The sequence below is a fragment of the Lipotes vexillifer genome, unplaced genomic scaffold (assembly GCF_000442215.2).
Source record: "Lipotes vexillifer unplaced genomic scaffold, Lipotes_vexillifer_v1.1 scaffold1491, whole genome shotgun sequence".
NCBI lineage: Eukaryota > Metazoa > Chordata > Mammalia > Artiodactyla > Lipotidae > Lipotes > Lipotes vexillifer.
Window position 1 is genome coordinate 164,530 of NW_006771679.1, and position 22,882 is coordinate 187,411.

General features: G+C 35.5%; 1 protein-coding gene across 1 annotated transcript in view; it reads left to right on the plus strand.

Annotated features, from left to right (window-relative positions):
- The window catches only part of PIBF1 (progesterone immunomodulatory binding factor 1), a 195,598-nt gene that overhangs the window by 121,787 nt on the left and 50,929 nt on the right, over positions 1 to 22,882 (plus strand). The window contains exons 10-12 of the mRNA XM_007447100.1: positions 5,308 to 5,473; positions 10,459 to 10,609; positions 17,309 to 17,399. Of these exons, the coding sequence (XP_007447162.1) occupies positions 5,308 to 5,473; positions 10,459 to 10,609; positions 17,309 to 17,399 (408 nt within the window). The remainder of the gene's footprint in view (positions 1 to 5,307; positions 5,474 to 10,458; positions 10,610 to 17,308; positions 17,400 to 22,882) is intronic.

Below are 22,882 nucleotides of genomic sequence, written 5' to 3' on the forward strand. Positions count from 1 at the left end.
AAAAGAAAGAAAGAAATATTCTGGTTAATGGAAAGTTAGTCCTATATAAAACAGCAGATATGAAAGAGGAAATAAAAAGTGTACTTTTGTAAAAAGTATTGTGTCTTGTACTTCATACTCATTATGCTTTAAATATGTAGTAGAATACCAGTTAATATAAGATTAGATATAGGTCTATAAATATAGATATACAGATAGATACTATTGAGAGCAAAAAAAATCTTTAGGGATAATTGAAAAATCAGTGGTTTAGTATCTTTAACCTAAGATGATTAGCTTTTCCTCAGTTCATAGAAGCAGAAAATCCAAACAAACAGGTTTTTGTGTCCTGTTTTTTTTTCCCCCCATCAATTCTTAATTGGCATAAGTGGATCTTAGGGTTTGGTTAACTATCACTCAGTGACTCATCCAGAAGCATTTTCAGCATGTGGTACAGGGCTAGTAATACATGTAGAACAGGTTCAGAAACACAACCGAAATTCTCTGTAAATAGAATGGAGATGAGTTTTATCCCCTGAGAATTAGAAATAACAGGGACAAAGAGTCGTTAAGGGTGGATTAGTTAAAATGAATAACTCAAAGGGAATTGAACATCAACTCAATGAAGCCTTATTAAAAGAATAAGGAGAGGGCTTCCCTGGTGGCGCAGTGGTTGAGAGTCTGCCTGCCGATGCAGGGGACACGGGTTCGTGCCCCGGTCCGGGAAGATCCCACATGCCGCGGAGCGGCTGGGCCCGGGAGCCATGGCCTCTGAGCCTGCGCATCCGGAGCCTGTGCTTTGCAACGGGAGAGGCCACAGCAGTGAGAGGCTCGCGTACCGCAAAAATAAAATAAGGAGAAAGAGGAGCCCGAAACACCAGAATAAAATGGGATCAGTGTCCCACTCAGGTAAGCAAGATTGATTCTCAGTTGCTTAGAGATGGCAGCTTCTGCTCTTGTCAACTCCAGTTTCCCACAGCGAAATCGCTATCTGGAGTCTCAGGCCCATCTCTGTTTAAGAGCAATTTTTTTTTTTTAATACACGTAGAAAGTTTATCAGCAGCGTATGCCCCATTTGCTTGTGGAATTCAGAATTAAATTATCCTCTCCAACACAAAGGATTTAGTGGTCCAGCCATGACTACCTGCTCCCAGGTATTCTTTTAAACCCCACAAGTATTTTCTCTATATTGACCCAGAGTCCCTTTCAAAACTTTCTACCCAGAGTCCCTTTCAAAACTTAACCTAACTGATGCCTAACTACTAAAATCCTTCCCTGAACCCTTTCCTGTAACTGGAAATACTGTTACTTTGCTTAACTTCTTTTACCAGTCTTCCTTGTGCAGGTGTTATTTCCTGTGCTCTTTATCTATCTATAGTTGTTCTTCTGAACATAGACAAATGCCTTGCCTCAGCTGCTTCACTGCCTTACTTCTAAACTGGACCAGCTCTCAGAATTTCTTAATGGAAGGACCACTTACTGGTCCTGGTGATTATAGGAACCTTACCACTTAATATAATATTTGGGAGTATTTTGCCTTAGAAAGTCTATCTAGGAAATGAGATTAGATAATTGGGTTCAGAATAAATATCCAGTTTTATTTTTTATTTATTTTTTTTTTAATTTTATTTATTTATTTTGGCCATGCCACGTGGCATGCAGGATGCAGGATCTTAGTTCCCCAACCAGGGATCGAACCCGTGACCCCTACAGCGGAAGCATGGAGTCTTAACCACTGGACTGCCAGGGAAGTCCCGTATCCAGTTTTAATATTGGAGAAGCCATGAACATTTTGTGGATAAAATTCAAAGATCAGTTGTTGTTTCTCATTGCAATAAAAACTAAAATGAATAATTATAGGAGTCTTTGACTTTCGTACCAGTGATAATCTTGTTGAGAGAGATTGGAATAAACAAGCATTGCTTGGCTTAATACATCAGAGTGTAATGAGCAAACTTTTCACCATCATATATATGTAAAGACTGCTGATGTAAATATTGTTATGAAAACCTGTTGTTATTTAGTGTTTTATCTGGTGCTTTTGTTCAAGTGAGCTCTCCCATTTCTGAGAACAGAATTCCATGTTGATGTCTCTCCTGCAGTTATTTCTCAGCACTGCAGAATATGCCATGCTGCTTGGAGTTTAATACACCATAGCTGAGGGCATTTCTCATGGGTTAACATCTCTGTTGTTTCCTGTCTAATTGCTGATTTTCACCTTTTAACAGGTAAAATTCTGATTGATTGTCCAGCCCAAAGTACGTTGCAGTGAATATTCCTTGAGAGCAAAAACAGTTCATTCTAGGTCCTTATATTACTATTTTTAAAGTAGTATGTGATTTATGAGAAAGTCGTATGAAAACTAAAAACCCAGCTAGCATAAAGACTCATCTAGTCAAGTTGGGGGCCTGGGCTAACAATAGTTGGAGATTCTGATTATACTTTAACTTTGTAAGAAATGTGACCTCTTAAGGTTACTATGGCTGAGTTAGGATATCAAACATAAACTTGTTAACATGTGAATAATATTGACTTAGTTCAAATAAGATGTTCACATTAAGAGGATAAAATGAGAAGTCTGAGTCAACAAAGTAAAATGTGACAGGTTATATTAGCAAAACAAGTAGGAGGAAGTTACCTGAGATTGTCAGCCTGTACCCTTGTCATCTGTTCCTCACTCTGGAACTGCTTTTGCAGCTCTAATGTTTCCTCAGCATTTTCACAGTTCAGCTTAAATTAGAAGAGTAACTATTATTACAAAGTCAGAATGATTTGAGGCAGATTTTCTTTTACTGTGTAAACAACATGAGAATAGATGAGTCTTTTAGAATTATCATTTGAGGGGGTTGGTGGTGGTGGGATGAATTGGGAGATTGGGATTGACATACATACACTAATATGTATAAAATAGATAACTAATAAGAACCTGCTGTATAAAAAAATAAAAAATAAGTATATCTGGTTAAAAAGAATTATCATTTGGTTCATAGAAGTGTCATTTTATTAAACTTAGTATCCTCAAATTTCTAGGAGATAACTACTTAACTGTTCAGTATAGGGGAAGAATAATAGTGCTAAAAGTAACTTTCAAGTGTCACATAATGAATAAGAAGAGCAGGTGAAATCTAAAAGCTAAGTCTTTCATTTCCTGTTTGGAGTTAGCATTGACCTCAGAATTAACCACAATGTCCTGATTCCAGAAAAAGGGAAACTTTGCCGTTTAATTTTTTCAAAACAAATTCTTTTAAAGATAAATAGCACATTCCAAATGACTTATCAAGAATATATTTCAGTAATGAAGTCTAGTGTATCTCACAGTTTAACATACAAATAGGTATGGATTTCACGTACGTTTTATGCATTTATAAGACAATTTACCCCAGGGAGTACAGGGCATTTTCAAGTCAGTAAATTGTTGAATTAAGAAATTTTTGAGTAAAATAATTTTTTACTACTTCGCATCCATGATGATGGCTGTCATCAAAGAGACAATGGTAAGTTTTGATAAGGATGTGGAGACCTTACCACCCTGGTAATTGCTGGTGAGAATGTGCAACCACATTGAAAAGCAGTTTGGCAGTCCCTCAAAAAGTTAAAACTGAAGTGACCATATGACCTAGCTGTTCTTTTATACATACATAAAATTAATGCCTGGACTTGCCAGAGAGTTAAAGACACAAGCTGACATTCACCTTAAAGCCTTGGTATGAATTAAATAATGTGTAGCAATATGCTTGAATGGAACTTCCACCAATCTGATTGTGAGATGCTTTTACTAAAGATAAGAGTACCAAGAGTGAAGTAGCCTGTAGCAAGTATCTAAATGCCTATTTTCTCTGGTTGTACTTTGAATGTTATTGTCACTTACAAGAGTGAAATGACCTTTAAGACACATTTGAAAGTTTATCTGAACTCAGAAATGTCAGTTAAGACTACTATGTAATAGTGGAAAGATCATTCCTGTAGACTCAAACATAGCTGAATTTGAGACCCCACCTGAAGTTTACCAGCACCTTCTTCCTGTTTAAAGAAATTAATCTCTGAACCTCTGGTTTTTCATCTGCAAAATACCTAATAGAGCTGTTGTAAGGATTAAATGAGATACCGTGAATATAACTATGCTCTCTGCTTCCCGCCCTGCACATACTCTTGTTTCTACTTCCGAGAGCACTTTCCACCCTGTACCTCGGCCTGCTGCGCACACACAAACACGCACCTGCACAAACTGAGTTAAGTCTTCTTCCTGTAGGTTCCCATCGAACCTAGGGATTACCTTATTGAAGCACTTACCATATTCTATTGAATTTTCATGTATATTTGCCTCTCTTCCCCAGAAAACTAAGTTTTTTTTTGCCACGCCACGCAGCTTGCGGGATCTCAGTTCCCCAGCCAGGGTCTCAGTTCCTGGAACAGGGACTGAACCCTGGGCCACAGCATTGAAAGCGCCAATCCTAACCACTAGACCACCAGGGAACTCCCGAAAACTAAGTTCTTTAAGGGGGAAGAAAAACAAGAAAACCTATTTTGTCTTCCATTGTATACATGTTTGCCTGGCATGGTGTCTAGCTCAATAAATATTTGAAAAAATGAATTTTAGGAACATCTAGCATTATACTGGGTTCATAATAGCTCCCTGAAAAGGTGTAATATGTCTTTGTTTGCTTTCTGTTAGAACGCAGTCAACTTGAAGCATTTTCAGATCTATAATATGCAGTGATTTATATATAAAATGGAAATGTTTTCATTACTAGCTATATCTATGGAATGAAGAGAATGTTTCTTATCTGTGTTGTAATAGACTGCTATCGTCTATACATATTTACTAACTTAAAAATTTATTTTACAAATATCTCAAGAAGATGCAGGTTAATGTGCATATTTCATGCCATTCTTCTCCATCTGATATTATCTGATATTATTTAGACTTAGATGAAATAGCAAGTTTGGAAACAATGCTATAGATCTAAGAAGGCCTATGAAATATATGGAAATTAAGTCATTTTAAGCAATATAACTGAAATTTGTTCTTACCATTTTTTATTTTAAATGTTTTACAAAATAATAATAATCATAGAGAGGTAATAACTATTTTTGGATGGAAGGAATGAAAAGAAGGGAGGAGTAGAGAAAGTTTAATTGGTATGTTTTGTTTCCTGGACTTAGCATATTTCCATACATATGCCTCTCTAAATTATTTACGAAAGCTTGGCTGAATAAATAAAAGTTATTAACTGCATAATAATGTGGGGATATAGAAAAAAGTAGAAGTAATGTTTATGTTTCTATAAATCGAGATTTCTTTAGTGTTTCATAATTTTCTTCTTTCAGGTACAGAGAGCTACAACTTAGTACAGAAAGCAAAGTAACAGAATTTCTCCATCAAAGTAAAATAAAATCTTTTGAAAGTGAGCGTGCTCAGCTTCTACAAGAGGAGACTGCAAGAAATCTCACACAGTGTCAGTTGGAATGTGAAAAATATCAGAAAAAATTGGAGGTACATATACAAGCTTTTCTTTTAAAATTAACACAGACTGTAAGCTCCATAAGTACAAGGTCTGTATCATATTGAGCTTTATAAATAATATTTGTGTTATGTATGAGAACAAGCCTGTGTCCTTAAGTTTTAAAGAACTCTTATCAAGAGGACATATCTTCCTCTTTTAGATAAAGAGGTGGAAAGAAGGAATGGACCATTTCTAAGGAAAGGAATGCAAATTGCCATAGGTCTGTTTGTTGTTTTTAAAATACTGGCAAAAGTACCCTTAAATCGGAAATCTCATTTAACTAGAAAATGGAGGGCTTCCCTGGTGGCGCAGTGGTTAAGAATCCGCCTGCCGATGCAGGGGACAGGGTTCGAGCCCTGGTCCAGGAAGATCCCACGTGCCGTGGAGCAACTAAGCCCGCGAGCCACAACTACTGAGCCCATGTGCCACAACTACTGAAGCCCGCATGCCTAGAGCCCGTGCTCCACAACAGGAGAAGCCACTGCAATGAGAAGCTTGTGCACAGCAATGAAGAGTAGCCCCGCTCCCTGCAACTAGAAAAAGCCCGCGTGCAGCAACGAAGACCCGATTCAGCCAAAAATAAATAAATTTATTTTAAAAATAATAAAAAATTTAAAAAATAAAAACACTGAATGAGGGACTTCCCTTGTGGTCCATGCTAAGACTCCATGCTTCCAATGCAGGGGACCCAGGTTCGATCCCTGGTCAGGGAACCAGGTCCCACATGCCGCAACTGAAGATCCCACATGCTGCAACTAAGCGTGGGACTTCCCTGGCATTCCAGTGGTTAAGACTTCGCCTTCCAATGCACTGGGTGTGGGTTCCATCCCTGGTTGGGGAGCTAAGATCCCACATGCCTCATGGCCAAAAAACCAAAATGTAAAGCAGAAGCAATATCGTAACAAATTCAATAAAGACTTTAAAAATGGTCCACATCAATAAAATCTTTAAAAAATAAATAAAATAATAATAAAAATTAAAAACATGGAATGAAAGGTGCAGTAATACCATTAAAAATAAAAATTAAAAACATGGAAATATCATTAACATGATTAATTAGCTAATGATGTAAGTATTCATTACAACAATCTTTCAGAAATTTCATTTCTGAAGAGTACTCTGTTAAGTAAAACTAACAAAATAGAGTCTCAGAAAATAAAGCCTTAGGGAAAAACATAAAAACAATGTTAAATAATACATATTTAAAGAAACATAAGTAAAAATTGTAGATGATGCTTTACTTCTAAACAAAGCAGTGTTCAGCATTTAAAACTTCTTCAGGTACCTTCTTTGGGAAATTGCTGCAGTCATAATCTGCTACTGCCGACTCTCCCACACATTTTAGATTAGATTAGCTCTGATTTTGTATTCATCTTTTGCAAATTTTTCATGGTTTAATTTTACAATTCCTAGCAATTTCTTTTTCTTTTCACATTGAATGGCTGTGGTTAAGGATGTGTTTGGGATGGGGGGGGTGGGGTTATATTTAGGAAGGTAAAGAAGCACTTGCCCTCTCTCTGTACTGAAACAGACATTTCACTAACCAGTACTTCACAGCATACAGTGCTGATATCTTCTAAACCGGTCTATTCTATTATTTTTAGCTGGTTGGAGTTTAAATTGATTTCACGACCTCCTAAAGGTTGTGACTTTAGGAGGTCTGTGGGAAAGTGGTATGAAAACCACTTTCCCATAGACCTACCCACTTGGTCTGTGGATGCAGGTGACTAATAATTATTGCGTTCTCTTGTGTAAAGGTCTTACATGGAAAAACAACTTTGTAAAAAATATTATGATTCTAAAAACTTTGGTTGATGAAACTGAAGCTGTAGGGGAGTTTCTTTACAGCTTCTCCTTTGTTAAACTAGGATCTTTGAGAGGACAAGGACTGTTTATTTATTACTGTGTCACCGATGCCTAACACAGCGCCTCACTCATGGTGGATGCTCAATAAGTATTTAATGAGTGAGTGACTGGTTTGATGAAAGCTAATATAATACCATTGTTTGAATCCATTTTTCTGATAGTAGAAGGTATCTTAGACAATTGTTATTTATAATGAATTTAGAGAGAAATAATTTTGTGAAAGGTAGAGATTGCTATAATTATGTACTTTTCAGTGGCTTTTACCCAGTATTCTCATTGATTTATAACTTGGGAACAATTTGTTTTATTTTTTCATAATTATCAATTGCCAAAAGCTTTCAAAACACTGGCTTTATATTTTTGTCTCTTTTTAAAGCAATTATTGACCTATAATTTTGTATTTTCATTCATTTTATATATGTGTTATCTATATAATTTTGTATTATCGTTCTATTATTTAAAGGAGGGAGATATCCACTGTGAAAGCTTGATATTTAATGGATTCCTAAAAGCAGTTGACCTATTTTTTGCATTCGTGTTTAAACTCAAATGTTCATAGACTGTTTTTTTCCTAAAGAATCTTTAATGTAATAGCCTTCCATAGGTCCAAAAAGGAAGTTCTTCAATGGCTTTTCAGAAACTGTAATAAATTTTTTCATAGCAGCCACTCAGACAAATCCATAATAAAGGAGAATTCACTACCATGGGGTACTGAGGTATTGGAAGGTACCCGAAATCAAAAGTTTCTGACAATCTCTTCTCTATGTTATGAATGAGAATTTTAAATTGTACCTCTCAATTTAATACTACTTTTAAGTCTCTTCTTAAAATAGTATTTTATGAAATATCTCATCTTCAACATTTTGATTCTTTATCTCTTTAGATATCCATTTCTGCAGTTTTTCTTTGTGTGGTATTTTTATTGGAGAAAGTGGGGTACAGATGAAAGGTATCAGCTGTGCTGTAGGAATTGCCATTTAACATTATCCTTACTGATCCTCTCTTTGACAAGGAATTCAGCCACCAGATTCTTAATGAATTACATCGCAATGTAGTGAACTCTCTGAAAGCTCCAGATTGTTAAACTGTGCGGTGATTTTGTTATAATAAATTCTCTAGAAAACATTTCCAGCCAGCAAGAATGAATAATGCTAAAACAGGAATTTTCTTTCTCTGACCCTATCAGGGACACTAGAAATCATCCTACAGATATTATTCCCATGTTATTCTTTCTCCGCCCTTCAAAGGAATGTATTTGGAGGGTGGGAATGATGTTTAGTTTATCTAGGGTTGGGGGAGGGGGGGTTAATTAATTAATTTATTTGTTTGGCTGCACCGTGCAGCATGCAGGAGCTTAGTTCCCCAACCAGGGATCAAACCCGTGCCCTCTGCACTGGGAGCACGGAGTCTTAACCACTGGACCCGCCAGGGAAGTCCCTGGGGGGGAGTTCTGATGGAAATAATTGAAGAAAATGAGATGGAATAGATTAAAAGAATATTAAATCAAAATTTCTGCTTGTTAAAAACTGTAAATAGATCTTCCACATCTTCTTTCTCGCCATCACAGGATGCACACAATCACATACATTTGTTAAGGTGAACTTTGTCATTAGAGAAACTAATAGAGAATTCAGAATAATTAAAGCAGTACATCTCATTTTTACAAACCATTTAATACAAAGTTCTCATAGTTGTATTTCCTGCAGTGGTAATAATATTTTTCAGCACTTTTACTATCTTCTAGGCATTCTGCTAAGCACTGTGAGTTTATCCTCTCATGTAATCCTTCCAGCAATATTCTGAGGTAGGCATAGAAAGAATAATTACCTAAGATCACAACGAATAAGTGTCAAAGCCAGGATTGAAATCCAAATCTTTCTGGCTCCAAACCATATTCTTACCATAATATTCTATTGCTTCTTAGGAAATACTACATTACTTATGTTGTGTTAGGAAGTAAGTGTAATACCACCCCATAATTTAGTCTATCCTAGTAAGTAAACTTTCTAGATAGTTGGAATTTAATGTAAGCATCAGAACATTCCTTTGTTACTAGAAATGTCTCCTGTTTTAGTGAATTCATTATTGTCACCCTAGTGACTCCTTCAATGAGCTACCATAGGAAAATCCAGGATTTTTTGTTCTTACATAAAATAACTCCAATTTCCATGTCTTTTATATCTCTTTTTAATAATTTTTTAGCCTTTCTTTCTATACAAAGGCATTTTCTGATACTGCCCCGAGTAGCACTTCACATTTACATTTTGATTTGCTGCTTTGAATTTTTGATTGTTCAGCAAACGAAAAATCTTATTAAAACCATGGTAAGAGTAAGTGAAATAGGACTTCCCTGGTGGCGCAGTGGTTAAGAATCCGCCTGCCAATGCAGAGGACACAGGTTCGAGCCCTGGTCCGGGAAGATCCCATATGCCACGGAGCAACTAAGCCTGTGTGCCACAACTACTGAGCCTATGCTCTAAAGCCTGCAAGCTACAACTACTGAGCCCATGTGCCACAACTACTGAAGCCTGCACACCTAAAGCCCATGCTCCGCAACAAGAGAAGCCACTGCAATGAGAAGCCCGTGCACCGCAGTGAAGAGTAGACCCTACTCACTGAAACTAGAGAAAGCCTGCACACAGTAGCGAAGACCCAATGCAGACATAAATAAATAAATAAATTTTTAAAAAGACTAAATGAAATAATCTCTGGTGAAAAACTGAAGGACTCATTATGTGTTTATAATTTTTACACACAGCCCTGTAAGCCTTTCTCAAATACCTGTGCTCACCAGATAAATAACCTCCACCTAGGTGAGGAGCATAGCATTATTGAATTTTTTGAATTCTAATAAGCAAATGCTAATGTTACTCCTATAGCTATTACTAAGTTTTAAATTTTTTTCAATTTATTTAATAAAGTGCTTCATAATTTTCATTTAAAGCCAAATTATTTTCCTCAGAAATAAATGTATTTTACCTCCTCGGTCATCTTAATTGAGCTACTTCATGTCTAAATCATTAAAAAAAAAATTTGTATCATGTTTTTTTTGTCTTAACTGTCAACCTATTTAATTCTGCTTTTGCAATTTTTTTTCTTCCACTCTTAGGTTTTAACTAAAGAATTTTATAGTCTCCAAGCCTCTTCTGAAAAACGTATTACCGAACTTCAGGCACAGAACTCTGAACATCAGGCAAGGCTAGACATTTATGAGAAACTGGAAAAAGAGCTTGATGAAATAATAATGCAAACTGCAGAAAGTAAGTCTCCCACCACTCCACACACAGCTTTTTTTTCTGGCAGCACAAGGAACCTGATATTGTTTCTAAAACTGCTTTGCTATATTTCTTTGAAATATAACTTGTAACTTTTTTTTTTGAAAGAATACTTGACATTTTAAAAATTAGTTAACTTTGGACTTCCCTGGTGGCGCAGTGGTTTAGAGTCTGCCTGCCAGTGCAGGGGACACGGGTTCAAGCCCTAGTCCGGGAAGATCCCACATGCCACAGAGCAGCTAAGTCTGTGCACCACAACTACTGAGCCTGCACTCTAGAGCCCACGAGCCACAACTACTGAAGCCCACGCTCCTAGAGCCCGTGTTCCACAATGAGAAGCCGGTGCACCGTAACAAAGAATAGCCTCACTCACTGCAACTAGAGAAAGCCTGTGTGCAGCAACGAAGACCCAAAACAGCCTAATTAATTCATTCATTAATTAATTTTTAAAAGTTAACTTTTATTCTAGTAGTTGAGATCAAAAAAATATATATGGTTAACTATGATCTATTTTATCTTTTCACTTATTTACCTCACTCATTCAGCAATAAAGTGATTACATATGCCAAGGTTTTATCTTTTCATTTATTTAGCTCATTCATTAAACAATTATTAAGTGAATAAATATGCCAGGATCTGGGTATATGGAGTTCATGCAATAATTCTTGCTTATAGGTATTCCTAGTCTAGTCTGCTGGGAGAGACAAACATTAACAGATAATTAAAGTGCTATTAGCAAGAGAGAGGCAGTTCTTGGTGTAAGTACAGAAGAGATCTTGAGCTAATTCCATGTTGGAGGTGAGGAATCCCTGAGAGGGGAGATGACATTTGAATGAGGAACAGGTAGAAATTGAGGGACAGATAAAAATTGAAGGACAGATAGAAATTCATTGCATACACTGTGTTATAGACTTTGGATTTAATTTCTACTTCTTTTTTTTCCTCTTATTTTCTGTCTTCCAGTGTTGTCCCTGACTCCAAGAGAATATTCTAAATTAACATTTCACCATTGACTGTGATGTTTGCTACAGTACATTATTTCTGTTCAGAAGTCAGAAATAATAGTGACATTCTTATGAAAATGGGTTTAAACTTCAATTGAAGTTGAGATTGACTTTATATGGGGCACATTTTCGCGTAAAGACTGTATTGTGTTGATAGCCCAGTTTAAGAAAAACTTTTGTTTTATTCCTATCATTGCCTTTTTTTTTAATTTCCTAGGCCAATGTCTGATAATTATGATAGTTTCCAAATTTATCTTCAGTTTCTTCATGGAGTCTGAGTAATCTTTATAAAATACAGATTTGATCATACCATACACCTGCTTTAATTGCCCTATCAACTTTAAACAGCCTAAAGTCAAATTCCTTAGCATGTCTTTTTATGATTAGACTTATTTATCTTTGTACTTTTTTATGCCTTGCCATTCCCTATCATATTGCATTATTTTGAAAGTTCCATACTTCTGTATCTCTGTAGTTTTGCAGATATCCCTCTGTCTAAACAAATTAGGAGTAGAAGAGAACTTCCTCAATCTGATAAAAGATACCTACAAAAAACGTACAGCTGATATTTTACCTAATGATGAAATAGCAAATGCTTTCTCTTTAAAGGAGAGAACCAGGCAAGGATTTCTATTTTCATAACTTACATTAAACATTGTATTTGAACTCCTAGCCCGTGAACTAAGGCAAGAAAGGAAAAATAAGTATAAAGATCGGGAAAGAATAGGAAGACTATATTTTCAGATTACAAAGCAATCACTAACACTGATAAGTAAATTTAACAGGCTATAATAATTACACAGAAATATACTAGAAGCTCAGACTTCCCTGGTGGTGCAGTGGTTAAGAATCCACCTGCCAGTGCAGGGGACATGGGTTCGATCCCTGGTTGGGGAACTGAGATTCCACATGCTGCAGAGCAACTAAGCCTGTGCGCCACAACTACTGAGCCTGCGCTCTAGAGCCCGCGAGCCATGACTACTGAGCCCGCGCACCACAACTACTGAAGCCTGCACGCCCTAGAGGCCACACACTGAAACTACTGAGCCCATGCACCGCAACTACTGAAGCCCACATGCTTTAGGGCCTGTGTGCCCCAACTACTGAGCCCGCATGCTGCAACTACTGAAGCCCACGCACATGGAGCCCACGCTCCTCAACAAGAGAAGCCACCGCAATGAGAAGCCTGCGCACCGCAACAAAGAGTAGCCCCCGCTTGCTGCAAGTAGAGAAAGCCCCTGCTCAGCTACAAAGACCCAACACAGCCAAAAATAAATAAAATTTAAATAAATAAATAAATAAATAAATATATATATATATATATATATATATATATATATATATATATAAATACACACAGACACACTAGAAGCAAACAATTGGAAAAAGAAATTTAAAAAGCAATTTCATTTACAATAGTATCAAAAAACATAAAATACGGACTTCCCTGGTGGCGCAGTGGTTGAGAGTCCACCTGCTGATGCAGGGGATACGGGTTCGTGCCCCAGTCCAGGAGGATCCCACATGCCGCAGAGCAGCTGGGCCCGTGAGCCACGGCCACTGAGCCTGCACATCCGGAGCCTGTGCTCCGCAGCAGGAGAAGCCACAACAGTGAGAGGCCCAAGTACCGCAAAAAAAAAAAAGGAAGACAAAATATGTAGGAATACATTGAACAACATGAAATACAAACTATTGCTAAGAAAAATTAAAGAAGACTTGCTAAAACATCAATAGATATATCATGAATTCTATAAATTCAATATTGTCCCAATCATAATTCCTTTTTCTTTTTAACATTTTTGTATTCCATTTATGCGGAAATTCAAAGGACTTATTAAAAGGTCTACTTTTAATAATACCAGGGCACACCTACCAGAATGGCTGAAATTAGCAAGACTGGTTATACCAAAGGTTGGTGAGACTGTGGAAGAACTGACACTTTGTTATAAAACCAAACAGCCTATCCAGTGATCCAGCAATTTCATTCCTAGTTATTTGCCTAAAGGCAAAGAAAACATATGCATACTAGAATAACCAAAATAATTTTGAAAAAAAAAGAACAAGATTGGAAGAGTTACACTTCAAGACTTAATATAAAGCTACAGCATCAAGCTAGTATACTACTGACATAAAGAAAGACAAATACAACAACAAAATAGAATAGAGAACTAAGAAAGAGACCCACACTTGTCTGATTATTTGATTTTTAATAAAGGAAGCATACCATTCAGCTAGAGAAAGGAAAGTTTGTTCAATAAATGGTGCTTGGGCTTCCCTGGTGGCGCAGTGGTTGAGAGTCCGCCTGCCAATGCAGGGGACATGGGTTCGTGCCCCGTTCCGGGAAGATCCCACATGCCGCGGAGTGGCTAGGCCCGTGAGCCATGGCCGCTGAGCCTGCGTGTCCGGAGGCTGTGCTCTACAACAGGAGAGGCCACAACAGTGAGAGGCCCACGTACCGCAAAAAAAAAGAAAAAAAAAAAAATTCATGTTTGAGTGGACCCAAGCAGTTCGAACCCTGTTGTTCAAGGGTCGACTATTTATATTTCTCAAAATTCATTGAATGATAGACTTAAGATTTGTACCTTTCACCATATGTAAATTTTATTTTTAAAAAAGAACTATAAGTAATATTGAACTATAGTTGATGATTTACATGTTGAACTGTTTGGAGGTGAAGACACAGGTCTGCAACTTATTTTGAAATACATCAAAAAAATAAGATGGATTCATGAATGGATACAGTGATAGATAAATGTGTGAGAAATAAATATAGTACGATGTTTAACTTTGAATCCAGATGTTGGATATATGAGTGTACACTTCGTTCAGCTTTTCCATGAGTGTAAATATTTTCTAAATAAAATCTTTAGAAAAGATATATAAATTAATTTTTTGCTATGATATTTTATAAACCATCTTAAAAGTATCTTAGAATAAAATACATTTGCTTGTACTTGGAAGATTAGTGAACTAGATTCTTTTCTATCTGTTGACATTGGAAATTAGAATATTCCTATCCTTGTTTAACGAATACTGATTAAATAAAATTTGTAAGATGTAAGTGCAAAACATTCTTTTTTAGTACTATAGTGTGTACAATATTCAAAGGATTATCATCTAATTCAGCTCATTTCAGCTGAGATGAAGATAGTTAGACTTCATTTGTTAAGGTGTAACCATGGCAAATTACAGTATCCTGTTTACATTTGAATTGCTTTTTGTAATCAAATAAGTTTAATATTTGTATATTTGAGGAGTTTCATTTTCAAAGATCGTCATCAAATTGTTAAAAGTACAGGTATTGTCTAGAAGCTAAATAAATTTTTTTTAAATATCAGATTTCTAATTGTCAAATTGAGGGACCCACTCTCCAACCTCATCCTACTTGTAACCTCTGCTGGGCTTTTGTCACATTTCTCAAAACTCTTCTCTTGCTTAAGTCATCTGCCTTTGATTGTTTCTTCTCCGTCGCTTTTGTTATCTCTTCTTTTATCTCTTTCTGGTTACCAGGTTTTTTGTTGTTTTTTTTTTTTCCCCCCTCATCCTCTTCAGTTCTTACTTACCTACTTTCTGGATAATTTTATCCCTTTCCACAATTTCAGTTACTGGCCACAGCCTAGTGATTCCACAGGTCTGTATGGAATTCTTGCAGTCGTTGAAGATGTAACATTATTTATATTTTCCCTTCCTTCCCTAAGACGTATTAATTTTCTTGTATTCTCGATCTGTTAGTAAGGTTGAAGTCTGTCTGATTACCCAGCTAGCTTCTGTCAACCTTGATTCCTCCCTCTTCCTTTCTAGTGCCTCATCTCACCTCCATACCTACTCACTTGTCTAGAATCCAGGTTCTTTTCTCCATCCTCCATTGCTATTATGGACCAAGTCACAACTGGATTATTACTATAACCTGTAAGGAGTTCTCTGTGCTACCAATCTAGGTCACCCTTTAACCATTATTGGAATTTTTTTCCCTATAATATCAGCATCAACAACAAAAATCTATCGGTCACTTACCTGTACTAATCTCTTTTAATTTCTTGTTGTCTCTAGAATAAAATCCAGACTCTTTAGCCTAGCAAATAAGACTTTAGTCCCATTCACAGTTGGAACTTGGCCTCCCTTTCTACTACTATTGCTTTCCAGACTAACTTCAGCCACTTGTCTCACAACTACTGAAACTTCACAGCTCTGTGCCTTTACACATTGCAGTTCCTTCCTGCACATTCTCTGTGAATGTCATTCTCCCCATACCTTCCTAATGCCTCTAGCATGGGAAAAATAGTGGTACTAAGACACGTTCATATCCCTTTAGTACCATTTGCCATTTTGTGTAGGACATTGTTTCTGTAATTAAATCACCACTAGGATAGTTAGCCCATGAGTTATTAATCCAGTAAGTATTAAACTCAAATTTAAGTTGTCCATCAGTATCTGATGGGTTTTTGAGATGTTAGCTAAATTTACCCCTCTTTCTTCTGACCTTAGAACTATTTAAGAGAAACAAGCATCAGATAGGTATCTAAATGCCTGCTCTAGTTCTGATAGAGCTGGATTGGAGAAGCCAACTTGGACCTGAGCAATGATAGCTGTTACTATCAGCAATGGCACATAGCATCTCTTGCTTACACTTGTCCCTCATAACTACTAATCCTACCTCTGAAAACTGGTCTTGGTTCACTGTGAATAGGGTCAAAATTGAAGAAAAAAACAGGAATATGAATATTCCTGCAATGTTTACTACAGAAGGATCAAACAACAAATAAGTGCATATTACAGTGATAGGCCTGCAAATAGCTTCACTTACTAATGTAAAATATTAGGCTTTATTTTAAACCTGAAACATTTCTGAAAGTAGTTTCTCTTTTTGACATTAAAATACTGGTAATTGATGAATAATGTTATAAAAATTGTTATATGTCATGAACTGCTTTAAATTTAAATTTTAAACCTTTTTTAAAGGTTTAAAAAACCTTTAGTTTTTATAGCCTTTGATTAAATATTTTTCCATCTCAACTTACAGTAAATTGTCATCGCATTTAAACGTTTTACCCATAAAACATTAACCTGTTAGTTAAAATTCCTTTGGGGGAGTGGTGTGACAATAGCAAAATTTAGAAGTAAATGGTGTTACTGTGTTTTCTGTAATTTTTTTAAAAAGGCTATCAATAGATTCTTAGGACTGTACATTTTCTTCACAGAGTAGCCTACTTAAATGCATAATTTCATTATTGCAAGTTAGGATAAAGTTGTTTTTCTGATAAAATAATGAACATCTTTCCTAATTAAAAATAGTCATTTCTCTTATCAAGAAAAGAAGTAATGAAATTGAGTTTATCATTACTTTTTCATAAGTACATAACATACATTTCATGCAGAAAACCTCTGAACCTCAGAATAAATAACATCTGTATTATTATGCTTTATAACAAAAAACTTAACGTGTCATATGATGCAGTCCCTTACTAAACCTTTTAAAAATAGATGGAACAAATCCAAGCAAGTATATACTTTACGAAATAACTGTGCTGCTGCTTACAAATGGTCTGCTTGAGGTTATGCATTAGCCCTTTTAAATGTTCTTATGCTCCTTAATTCATTATTATGACCTCTTTTATTTTCACTTCTGCCACACTTTTTAAGAAAAAAAATATTTCACATTGTACACTTCAATATTTTCCAGTTGAAAATGAAGATGAGGCTGAAAGGATTCTTTTTTCTTATGGCTATGGTGCTAATGTTCCCACAACAGCCAAAAGACGACTAAAGCAAAGGTAAAATCAAAATATATTCATTTCACTTATCCATTCAAGCTAAATGTAATTACATTGTGCTTTTTGATAATGTAATGAGTGGAGTGACAAAATAAAGTTACTTTATTCTTAGTATGCATAAATATTAAATTGCTTACAAACACAGTAAGTAATAATCGTGCATTTCATGTATTTTTAAGTGAGTTTAATGTTTGGTAGAATGTAAGTGTACATTAGAATTTTCCTAGAATTGGATTCAGTGATAATGACACCATTTTAAATTTATTTTCATCTTAATTTCAGGTGAGTTACAAATGCTTTTTTGTACCAACAATTTTCAGGTTAAAATTAATGAATTATGCTTCCTTTTTTTTTCACTTGTTTTTTATTCACCTGTCTACATTCCTTGATGTATACTTGAGAGAGAGAAAAAGAAAGAGATTGGGAGAGAGAGATAGAGCTAGCATATATACTGTTATTGAAAGTATAAAACACTTTGTGAAGACCAAGAAAATTTTTAGAAGATCCACTAGTTATTTATTGAGATACTATTTAAAATATACTAAGAGAAAATTGTACCTATGTTAATTGGTTTTCCAGTGACCTAACTCCTAACTCCTTTCTCCCACCTGAATTCATCCTGCTTTGCAGAAAGAGCCCTGCTTGCTACCATAACAAATCTAAATGTTTCTATCAGACTTTTAAGCCCTTCCATGTGGCCCTACCTCTCCAGCCTTATTTACCTCTCTACCCCAAATGAGGGTAGTATATCTCTCTGCCTATAATGTCTATTTTCCACATACCATACGACAGAGCATTTGTCTTATCTCACTAGCTCTCATTTTCCATATTGTTTCCCCAGCTAGATGGAAAGTTCCTCAAGGTCAGCAACTACATCTTCTTGTTTATTCTCCATTGTCCCTACCTAGCATGGTGTAAGATACCTAGTAGAATTGTCTCTTCATCCTCAGTATTTGAGGATTCAGAGCTGCTATCTGTTATCTTTACATGAATAGATTTAAATGTTTAGAGACATTACACACTAAGTAAGATAAACAATTCATCTTGATTCTAATACTTTTGTAGAAACTTTGGCTCAGAGGGTAATGGCTCTTTACAGCTATCTAAAGTGATGTAAGATATAGACCATTTTATGAGAAGTAACAACAGGATGCTTAAAATTTAAGTTTCTTACTGGTTACACTGAACAGATCAAGGGTAGAAGACTACCAGATATCAAATTGTAGTTGGAATGGTTAATTCTGTTTAGTGAAGATGCAAGTATTTCTAAATTATGTATTACTTGAAAAAATTGGTCATAGTCCCATTCCGTTCCCATTCTCCCCTGAGTCCCTCCTAAGGGTGACCTAGGATAATTTGTGATTTTCAGCATATCTCTGCTTTTGAGCATTATGTTGCCTAGGGAGGAATAAAAATGTAGTTTTGTGGGCAAGCGACTTTTTTATCAGTGGCAAATGATTGGTAAAATGCTAAAAATGGAAATTTGAAGGAGGAAGTCCATTCTCTTCTCTATTTTATCATCTGATTCCTTCAAAAGAATCTTGGTCACAAGAAGAAAAAAGAATTTTTCTGTTGTAAGCTTTCTTTCTTTAGCCCCCAAATGCTGAGTTCTTCTAAAATTGAAAGCAATTATTACTATTATCTTACTATTTTTTTAAGAATTTCCAAAACAGATGTTGATTTCTTAATACTGAGATAGAAGATTTAAGGAACCACAACTGATTTATATTCTGAATAATCTTAACTGTCCAAATATTTCTAAAGATTTTATCACTGAGCTATCTATGTGCCTTGAACAAGTGCCTAATGGGCATGCTATTAATATCTCCTACCAGCTGGTGCCAGGCATTCTTCTCATGATGAACCAGAGGGTTATTTTGAGGAAGTGCTTCTGAGGTCATCTAAACTGAGTGAAGGGAAAGTAAGTCTAGATAGCCAAAGAGGACATTTATGCATTCCTTTGCACATTCATTCAACAACTTTTATTGAGTGCCTACTGTATGCACAAAATCGACCAATGGCAAAGAAGATCCCTGTTTAGGGTCTGATGCATTTCTGAAGTTTGCAAAGTCCATATTTGATTTCTTAATGGATATTTGTAAAGCAGTCAATGGCTTTGTGCTCTAAGTTTAATTTATTTAAGATGAAAGCAATATAACCTTCAAGAGAATCTATATTTAATTTGTCACATTTGAAATTAAAGCAATGGAAGCTTAAGGTGAATTATAAAATAACTCAGTCATAATGGCAAATGAAATATTTGCATAATAAAGTTTTCATTATACATCAGCACGTTTCAAAATATATTAAAATTTCAAAGGAACTTATTGCTCATCTGCTACACAATATATCCCATTCATGCTAAATTTGATTTAAAATTTCATATATTCAACAACCAGAATTAAATATTTTAGGGTGACACTTAATTGGAGGGGATTTCTGATTATAAAAATAATATGTTTATTTTAGAATATTAGGAAAATTACCAGTAATCCTACTGTCCAAAGATAGCCATTCAAAAATGTATACAGATACATATATTTTCTTACATATTTAGGGTATTATTATGTGTAACTTAGAAATTTAATTTTTTATCTTATAATTTCACCCTGAACATTTTCTTATATCATTGAATATCCTTCAAAAAGGTAATTTCTAATGGTTATTCACAACTTTAATTTTTAGGCCTTCTGTTTTTGAGTGCCATATTGCTGTTAGTAAATTGGATAGCCACTGAAAATTTTCACTAGTTACCTATTGCCACCCAATGTATATTTTATGAAGTTAAAATGAGAAAATGGATGCAAAGAAGTTCACCACACAGTGAGTGCCTGGCGTAGAGTAGGCGTCCAATAAAAGTTTGTTATGTCAATTAATGTTTCTTAACGTAAATAGATCACACAGTTGATTTTAGAGGTAAAGCCAATGTTCCAGAAACTTTAATGAGGCACAAGGTTGAGTTTTCATTTAAAACAATTTTGTTTTAAAATTTTAATGAGACCTCTTGAAATAATTAGTGGAAACAACCCCTGGACATGAAACTAGTTTTGAGATTCACTTTCTTTGATATTAATCAGTTTCTTAAGACATAGACCATAATGCCAGTTTCCAATAAAGAGGTAGCAAAACTAATTTTTCAAAATTAGTTTGAAAAATAACTTCCAAAAGTGTATCTTAAACACATTATAATTGTTAAATAAGCTTACTCACATTTTGAATTTTCAATAGAGATATGAACAGTAACTAAATATTGTGTTAAGCTTTCTGGGACAAAGTTGTGGAAAGTTAAAAGGGCATATACAATTAAAGTCGCTTAAAATATAAAAGGCTCTTCTTGACTAAACTTGAAAATCTGAAGTAATGTTTTTGTTTTGGTAGTGATTGTTTTGAAAATAGCAAACAAGATTTTCTAGTTGCATGTTTTGGTTATGCTCCTTAACCTGTAACACTAAATGGGTAACACCCAGGCAGTAACGTGGCCTTAGTGTGTGCTGCTCTGTTTGTTTTGGCAGATCTGAATGTGGAGACTTTTCTGAAGGTTTTTAAACCTTTCAAATTGCAAGATTTACTGCATACTATTGATCTTTGTTTTAGTTTCTGTCTAGTTTTATAAAGAGCTTTAAGTTGAAACTTTCACAGTAGACTAATCTTTATAATAAAGGAAAAAATAAAGCAGGGGAAACTTTTATTTTCCTAGCAAACTTTTGTGCATAATGAAATTTTGGTTTCATCTCCTTTATTCTCACATGTGTGAGTTCTCATTTTCCTCCTTAGAGAAAGTTTTGCTTATTTCATTTGGGTTGGTTTTAGAAACCTTTAAAAAGTTATTGCTAATCTATTCATGATCAACTTGAAAGTTTAAACCTACAGAAAAACTAGAAAAAGACTCATATAACTATAGGTAATCATAATGCACCACTATTTAGTCCTCAGTAACTGCCAAGAAAGCAGTTAGTGCAGGGAGCAACCTTATGCTTTCTGAAGCTGAAATCGTTCTGGCCCCTGTGCCCTTTTTTTGAACCATTTTTCCATGCCATGCTAATTGAGACAGGACTCTGACCTGATAAAACTGAAAAAGAGCAAAAAACCAAATGTTGTTTCAGACCAAGTAACTAATTAGCAGGTAACTAAGTACCTACACTTATTTATTTGGAGTTTTGGTAATACTAAGAGAACCATCCAATATTGAAGGTCTCAGGACAGAGCATCAGTCCTCCACTGTGCTTTGATATCTCAGGTATAAATGGAGGTCGGCCATGTTCACACTGCCTGGGCTATGCTACTATGAAATTGTATGTGATAATCAGAACTACTGACTGCCATTGACAAATCCAAGAGGATAACTTTTATTTTGAGTCAAGAGGTGCTGAGAGAGCTAAGAGGTAACCCTTGGGGAAGTAATTTTACCAGATAAGAGGTGAAATTTTAGTTTAAAATTCAAATACAAAACTATACTCTTGTGGTATTAGTTTCTAGTTGATGTAAAACTTAATGTTGGTGCAGGTAAAAATCACATGGCAGTTATATAATTACAAGGAAAAATTGTATGCTGTACCTACTTTAGTGTCCCAACAGAGAGCCTGTAAAAGCAGTGCTTTCTTGAGGAGTTCAGTACTAAATAAATAAATAGCCAAACAAACAAACTTTAGCAGGAGTCATTTTCCCTAACTGTATCCACGGTTACTCATTATAAAAAAACTCATTAAAGATTTGTTTTCATAGTATGTACATTGTCGTTAAGGAGACATAAACTCAGCTAGTTGAGCAATTCTTCTTTTGTCTTGCTTTGAATTTCAGTTAAACTAAACTCCCCTCCTTTCTTCTGATTTCTAATATCCCACATTTCTAAACAGAATCCACCTGTAGCACCAAATCACTCAGCACAACAATGTGCCACATTTAAAAGTTTAGGAGGTTGAAATATGGAAGCGGTGAATTGGTATCTGTGACATTTGCCTTCTTCCCTTATAAACTTTATGCTCTTTTTTATTACTAGTTCAGTGCTTAGATGCTGAGCATTAGTTGTACTTTAATATTGAGACTCTGCAACCTTGGAATATGGTTTGTAGCAATTTGAGCAAAATTCTAGCATTTGAGCAAAATTTACTTAAAATCAGTCAGGAAGGATTTAGTAAGTGCCCCCTCTGTTCAGCACACACCACAGAGGGTAAGTCTTCTTTTAAATTGTATCTTTTGGGGGAGACAAGATGAACACCTGAAAGACGATCAAGAAATATCTAAAACCATATAATTTAGCACTGTATTGTGTGCCAGCCTACGTCAGTCAGAGGAATAGAGATCAGTGAAGGCTGGCCTGGTCAGAAATGGAGGAAGTGGACCTCGGAGGGAGCCTTCCAGAAAAAGCTGGGCTCCCAATCAGTGGAATAACCTATCTTCTCCAGACTGGAGGACCAACAGAGGTACAGTGGAAGGAATATACAAAACATGTTTATGGGACATTAAGCAGAGTAGACATTAATGGA